Source organism: Lepidothrix coronata, unplaced genomic scaffold, assembly GCF_001604755.1.
Source record: "Lepidothrix coronata isolate B3197 unplaced genomic scaffold, Lepidothrix_coronata-1.0 Scaffold237, whole genome shotgun sequence".
Lineage (NCBI taxonomy): Eukaryota > Metazoa > Chordata > Aves > Passeriformes > Pipridae > Lepidothrix > Lepidothrix coronata.
Genome location: NW_016690417.1, coordinates 944,047 through 951,602, shown reverse-complemented (window position 1 = coordinate 951,602; position 7,556 = coordinate 944,047). Strand labels below are relative to the sequence as shown.

The 7,556-nt window shown below is 56.6% G+C and overlaps 1 protein-coding gene across 17 annotated transcripts in view; it reads left to right on the top strand.

Moving 5' to 3' along the window:
- Positions 1-6,444: 6,444 nt before the first annotated feature.
- Positions 6,445-7,556, top strand: part of GRIN1 (glutamate ionotropic receptor NMDA type subunit 1) — a 39,351-nt gene continuing 38,239 nt past the window's right edge. For 14 of the 17 annotated variants that reach the window (XR_001877947.1, XR_001877946.1, XM_017834677.1 and 11 more), the window contains exon 1: positions 6,631-6,888. Coding sequence is in view for 15 of the 17 variants with exons in the window: in XM_017834677.1 (XP_017690166.1) it covers positions 6,631-6,888 (258 nt within the window). In the remaining 2 variants the exon portion in view is untranslated. Of the gene's footprint in view, positions 6,889-7,556 lie in introns of all 17 variants that reach the window. The other 3 variants (XM_017834668.1, XM_017834683.1, XM_017834670.1) reach the window with 3 other exon arrangements.

The following is a 7,556-nucleotide window of genomic DNA, read 5'->3' as shown; positions in this document are numbered from 1 at the left end:
CAATCTTTCTGTCCTCACCAACAAGCTTCTGATTTTCTAGCAAACATGTCATACGTGACAGGAGGGCGTGGCTCTCAAAGGGACGGGTTTATCATCACATTCCTGTGCTCTGGGGTTTTCTGAACCCTAACCCACCAGTTATCTGTCCTGGTGCATGTTGGAGCACAGAGTCTGGTGCTACTCAGCTCCTGCCCCTACATGTCACATTGCCACAACTGGGCCAGCTGGGGCTTTGTCTTGCTTGCTCAACATCCTCCAAAGCTGCTCTTGAGGCTGTACACCTCTCCTTATCATGTTTGGTATCTCTGAAACTTTCACATGGCAGGTTGGAAAACAACTCTCCTATTTTTCTGTTCTCCCAGAGCCAGGAGTGTTCACATGGCAGCTGCATGGACTGGGGAGCCCCTGGAGCTACTGAAACTTTGCAAAAACATGAACATTTCCAAGCAAAGGGATGAAATGCTGAGTACTGGGGTGTTCCAGGCACTGCTCACTGCTGGGGGGCAGATCCAGGTCTGGCTGGGGCAGCGCAGGGCTGGACCCCAGAAGACCAGGGTTGCTCTGAGCACTGTGGTGGGCTCCTGGGAGGGGGACGGGAGGCCTGGGCATGCAGCCAAAAGAGGTGTTTGCTGCCTCCTCCTGAAGGAGGTGGGAACTCTTGCATGTTTCTGCACCCATCCCTGTGAAGATGATGTCCTGGTTTTGAGGACACCAGTCTCTGGAAGAGCTACAAGTTCCAGAGCACTACGTTTGACACTGACCCCTTTTTCCTTCCCCTGTTTCAGCTCCATTCCAGCTCAAAGAGGTCAGACACGCCCCGAGGTCTCTCTCTCCACTTGATAGGGCACAACAAAGTGTCACCTTTGCCCACCAATGACATCTGTCAGCAGCTGGACTGCAGGGGCAGACAGTCACCTGGAGAAGCTCCTGTGGCCCCTTTCCCAGGGAGTTTGGTCCCTCCATCCCCTCCACCTCCAGCCCCTTCAAATGGTGGCATGGTTTCTCCTAGAACCAGGTGCTGCACAGGCACAAACCAGCACACCTTGCAATGCACAGGACTGCAGGTTGCTGGGAGGATCTGGTGTCCCAGTGTCCCCAGAGAGTCCCTGCAGGTTAAAGAAGTGCGTCTGACATCCTGGATGTCAGCTCTACCTTGTGAAGGCAGGCGGCCACATCCCATCAGAGAGCTTTCCCATGGACACCCAGGCTGTTGGGTTGAGCTCCAGCACAGTGGGATGAGTGTGGTGAGGAGCACCAAGGGCTGCAGGGGGGCTGATGTTCTCCATGTGCTCCATCTCCAGGGACTGCATCAGTCGGCCCCAGGCTCCAACACCCTCGGAGGTGAAGATGTGCAGGAAACCCCCAGAGACCAGTCTCCCTGATCTGCTTTCCAGCCCCTGTTATGCAGCAGTCCCAGGGGACTGGAAGTCCCTGAGGACAAGTTGTCCCCTCTCCTGGGACACAATGTGCAGGCAGCTGAAGCCTAGACACCTCTTGGCTGTTTCTTCAGCAGAAAGCTGGAACTTTTTCAAAATGAAATTTTGCCTACAGTGCATTTCAAACACGCAAATGCTTGTTTTCCCTTAGGAAATTATTGCAGTTGAAATTCCCAGCCCTCCTACTGCACATCTGACTGCATGTTCCTGCATATTCCATTCCCTCTGATTGCACAGAAGCTGGGTTTGGGTTTCTCACTGTCTTTGCCTCTGGCCATTGATGTTCCATGTCCCATCCTCTCACCCAAATATCTCCTTGCCTGCTCAGGAACATCTGGGTATCAAAAGCCAGACTAACACTTTGTATCTTGTTTTAACTCCCCCCAGCCCTGTGCATGTCCAGCTCCTTGGACAAAGACAGAGCTCTGGTGGATGGTGGGAATGCTCCTGTGCACAGTAACCTGCAGTAACCTGACGGTGGAGGGGGAGATACCTCAATTCTCTTTATCTGGTGTAGGATGCTGCTGCAGCTTCTTTCTGTGATAGCAGGGATTCCAAATGTGACACACACTCTGCTCAGGCCTTGGAGGCCTAGAGCTCATTCCTGTAGGGATGACTGGGTAAAGACAACATGGATGTCCATAGCAGGGCAGGTCTGTGCTGCCCCTGTACTGGAGCAGGGAGCTGTGCTGCCTGGTGACTTCATCAGCCACATCTGAATTGCAAAGTAGGCTGGGCCAAGTCCCTCTCAGCTGGTAAAGCATTTAGAGAGAGCACAAGGCCTCTTTAGGGACTGCAGTCCATCCTGAATTTCATCTGGAAAAGAGCCAGGAACAGGGCTAGGATGTACAACTGCAACAGCTCAGGCCAAAGGGCTGCTCAGACACTCTGACCTTGGTCTCCATTCCATTGCTCTCTGCAGCTCCCCTGCCACAGAAATAATGCCTTTGGGCACCTTCCTCTGCAGTCTACGGTCACTGCCTGTCAGTCTGGCTGGCTGATACTGTGACAAGGACGTCCTGCTGCATCCCAGCTCATCCTGCTGCGCCCCAGCTGCTCACACAAATCACATCCCCCAAGGAAACACAGTGGGGGACACACCCTACCAGCCTCCTGGGGGGTGGTGAGGAGCTGTGGGGGTCCCTGCACTCCCTTCCTTGTCCACTGTCCCTGCCCACCTCAACCTCAGACTGGAATTTAGTTCTGTTCTCTATCCCTGTCCCTCCTTGCGTTGTGCACGGCAGGGACCCCCCAGGGGCAGGTTCCCTCTCCCTGCAAGGTTCCAGGGCATGGGACTGCCCTGGGCAGTGTCCGGATACCCGAGCAGTAGGAACAGGAGGTGTGATGCAACTGGGCAGGAGGCAGGAGGCAGGAGGCTTCAGCCAAGGCATAGAGGTGGGGGAGGAGAGGAGGGTTGCCTTCTTCCAAATTCATTGCCCTGCTGACCTCATCTGTGCCGGAGCCAGCTGGAAACAGCCTCTGCAGTGCTCAGAGGCCCTGGGGAAAGCATCTGTGCAGTCTTGTCTCTGCTCCTGGAAGGCAGCACACTCTGACTGCATCCACTCTCACCTCTGCTGTGCCAGCTCATGAGGAGTTTTTCTCCAAATATTCTCAAGGATCTTTTCTCCATCTTTTCAGCTTCTTTCTTTATAAAAATGTGACTCCCAGACGTGGACAACTTTCCTGCGCAGGGTTCCCCAGTGCTTCCTGTAGAAGAGCTGCTGCCAGCTGCTGCTCTGACTCCTCAGGGTGAATCCAAGGACAACACTGCCACATTTTGTTTGGAAATTCATGATCTCTGACCCGCGGGTGAAAATTAGAGACCACCTTTACAGTCAATGTCTCCGCTGCATCTGCAGTCCTGTCCAAAGGGCAGGACCAACAATACTTGCTTCTATTTTCATGGCTCTACACTGACTGTCCTAAAATACTACTTATTAAACGATCCAAGTGATTTCGCACCGTTATTTGCTGTCTCACAGATTTTGTCATCAGTCATTGTTTCCAGAGCAATGACAGGAATGCTGAAGTATCAACCACATTGCAAATCTTTTTATCCCTGTAGGAATACCCACATCCCACAGCAGTTCTTCACTACCAGGTCTGGAGACCAGCAATGGCCACTGAGCATGTGCTTTACTCATTTTTATACCTCAGATTAACTTGCAGCTGTACACAGCAAGCATTTCCCCAGCCCGTGTTATAGCTGTGCAGTTACTGCTATCAAATCAATATCAGCTTTCTCAAAGGAAGAATTTAGTTTGTTTGGCAGCTCTGTGATCAGTGGCACAAATTGCATATTCCTAATACCCAATTTCCTCCTTTATGAAATTCCCTATTATCTTTCCCACCACCGAGACTGACGCCTCACCTCGAGGCAGATGAAATTTCCAGCCGGTTCAATGCTGCTCCCCTGAAGTCTCCAGGTTTTACACTGACTTACTCTGGCCGTAGGAGGAATTACAGCATTGACCGGCACGGGGGCACCGCACCAACACCCGCCCCGTGCGGTGCCAGACGTGAAGAGCAGGATCACATTTTACACGTACTAATTGCAAACAGGCAACAGTGGTCAGTTCCTGAGCCAAACCGTGGCTGAGAATGTTGCCATGATAAGCCAGGAGGCAGTGAAAGGCAAAGCAGAGACTATTCCTCACTGCAGAGTCTTCTCAAGGATCAGCTGGTGGATGTGGTTGTACTCACCATGTACACGGCTCCCACCCTGGGAAAGCCCTGCATGCACCCATTGCCTTCAGAGGATCAAAGAGCCCGAGGACACAGCGAGAGGGGGATCCATGCGGTGACAACATCTGTGCTGGCTGAGCCTGGCTGCTGGGAATTGTGATCCGGGCTGTTCCTGGTGCCAGGACAACAAGGATGGTGGGAGGCATGACCTGAAAGGGAAGCAGGCATTTTTCAGATCTCTGCAACAGTGCCAGGAACAAGAGCCTCTGGAGACAAAAAATGAGTGGAGGCACAGAGGGAAGAGGCTGCCTCCTGAGCATGGTCATCCCAGACTCCTGGGCAACACAGGAGGAGCTCAATTGCTGCACTCCTTCTTCTCGCTGCAGGGAACTCCAGGTTTCCAGGAGGAAAGAGCTTCTGTACTCCAAATAACATTTCAAAGTCTGCCTTTTTCCTTTGTTTCTCTGCTAGGTGCCCTGCTGTGGCCAGGTCTTGGCTTTATTATTCCATTGCCATCACACCCACCAGGATCCAGGTCTGTATAGCCCACTCCAGAACAGTTTCTTACCAGACAACCTACTGCAGATGCACCTGGCAGGCAACATGGAATGAAGTCAAACCTGTGCAGACTAAAGGTACAGATGCAACTCTGACTTGCACCCTTTGTCCCTTCAAGACAGCATTTGAGCACCTTGGGGTGGACAAACCCACACCACGTGAGTCCAGCAAGGCCCTCAGCTCCGTGTGTGGAGGAGTGGGAATGCCACAGTGACACTGAAAAGGATTAAGCATGCCTGGAAGTTTGTGCCAGCAGCACAGCAGGGTCGATGTGGAACTCCATGCCAAGCACTGCAAGAGTTAAGGCGAGATGGGGCCATTTTCCTTCTCTCGTGGAGCACATCATAACCTCCCTGGGTTTCACTGCTTTCTCAAGCAATGGGCCACAGCTTCCTGAGAGGGTCTTACGGCTGTAAAGGGGCTGTGCAGCCCACAAGCCCCTCGTCTGCTGAGCCCCTGTGGTGTTACACAACAGCCATTTTGCTTCTGCAGTTTCTTCTGAGTGCATGTGGGCAACGTGGGACACAGGCAAAATGGTTTCCATGACAACTCACACTTCAGAGATGCCAGTGAGAAAATTTGCGTTGGGGGAAAAATATTCTGCTTCAACTCACGTTGTGAGTGAGCACAGAGGTGGGCTGCAGCAGTATCCCAGAACTGGTGGGGTAAAAATATCCCTGGTGGCTTTGGTTCTGCAGCGCTCAGCTTGTTCCCTGCCTGGGCTGCCTGTGGCGTTTGTCCCATGCAATGACAAAACAACACTCTGTCACCCCCTGCAACCTCTTTGCTGTTTTCCAAAAAGGCCAAAGCAGCAGCTCTGGGGAGCAATGTGCTGCTCTGACCACCTCACCCCTCTGGTCCTGGAACAGGACAGATGTGTCCCAGGAGTGAAACTCCAACCCCTTCAGCCATGGAGCTGGACTGTCCTCCAGATGTTGGCCCCTGGCTGCTGTGCCTCCATTTCCTTAAGGGAGGCTAATGGTAGCCCAACAGCAGGTAGATGATGAGAACCCCAAGAAATCTCCTCAGCAGAGAAATCTTAAGGTCATATCCCAGAGTAATATGGAATTTAATGGAGGGAAATGGCTGGTTGCCCTGTGAGCTAATGTCTGGAAGAGTGGTGGCTCTGTCTGGAGCGACAGAGTGAAGCCAAGGAACCAAGCTGAGCATCTGCTGAACATCTCTGCCCTGGAGTTGTGTTGGTCAAGGGAGGGTTGTCCAGCACTAGAGTAAACACAGACCGTGATGGTGTCCTCGTCACACACAACTGTCCCCAGTCAGCGCTGGGGGATTGTGTTGTTCAGAGGTGCTGCATAACTGGTAATACTGGTATGGAGAACAAAACTGCAGACCCTCTTTCACACCCAGTCTTGTGTGGTTATGCCTGGAGAAGCCCCTGGTTTGCTCAATGGCCAGTGCGTCCACACCTCCGATGTCTCCCACGGCACTCTCCGACCCCAAATGGGCATTGTGGTGAAAAGGAGAGAGCGGGACCCCCAGAGCTGCCCCCACCGCAGCCGCAGGGTCAGCCTCGGACGAGCTCTGCACCCCCCGCACCAGCGACACCCGCGGAGGTGCCGGACCCACCCGACCCCGCAGCCGCCCTCCGGGCACCGGGGGCAGCGAGACCCCGTTCTCTGCGAGGGGGTGCCCACAGACCCCGCACCAGCCCCGCTGCGGTGGGGGGGCTCTGCCGCAGCGCCCGGGGCGGGCGGGGGTCCCGGGGGCGGGCGAGGGGCGGGCGCTGCGGCAGCGCGGGGCGGAGCGGGGCGGCGCGGGCGGTTCAGCACCAGGGAGAGCGCCCGCACCGCTCCGCACCCCCCGCGCCGCGCCGAGCCGGGCCGGGCCGCGCCGGGGCCGCGGATGGGGCCGCGCTGAGCCGGGCGGGCGGCCCGCGGGCCGGGCGGGCGGGCGGGCGCGGGGGGCCCGGCGGGCTCCGGGCCGCCCGTGGATGAGCACCATGCGGCTGCTGCTGCTCGCCCTCCTCTTCTCCTCCTCCTTCGCCCGCGCCGGCTGCGACCCCAAGATCGTCAACATCGGCGCGGTGCTGAGCACCAAGAAGCACGAGCAGATCTTCCGCGAGGCGGTGAACCAGGCCAACAAGCGGCACGGCACCTGGAAGCTCCAGCTCAACGCCACCTCTGTCACCCACAAGCCCAACGCCATCCAGATGGCCCTGTCCGTCTGCGAGGACCTCATCTCCAGCCAGGTACCCCGGGACGGCGACCCTCCCCCGCCGCCCCGCCGCCCCGCCCCGGCCCCCCGGAGCCCCCCGGAGCCCCCCGGAGCCCCCCAGCCGAGCCGCGCCGTGCGGGTCCTGCCCCGGGGCCCGGGTCGCGCTGCCCGCATTGCAGCCTTTATGTAAGAGCGGCCGACTGCGCGCTCCGAGCACCCCCGGGACACTCACGGGCACCCGCACACACCCCGGGGCACACACGGGCACCCGCACACACCCCGGGTACGCACGGGCACCCGCACACACCCCGGGTACGCACGGGCACCCGCACACCCGACGGGGTGCACACGGCTACCCACATACACCTCTGGGCACGCACAGGCACCCACATACACCCTGGGGCACACACAGGCATCCACATGTTCCCCAGGGCACACATGGGCACCCAGGTACACTCTGGGGCACACACAGTCACCTGCACCCCCGATGGGGTGTACACAGACACCCACATACATCCCGGAGCACACACAGGCACCCACACCCCCTCCAGGTACAGATGGCCACGCGCACACCCCCCAGGGCTCACATGGGCTCCCATACAACACCTCAGAGCATACATGGGCTCACACACGCACCCCAGGGTGCACATGGGCATCCACACACCCCTGGGGCACACACAGTCTTTCTCTCTCTCTCTCTCT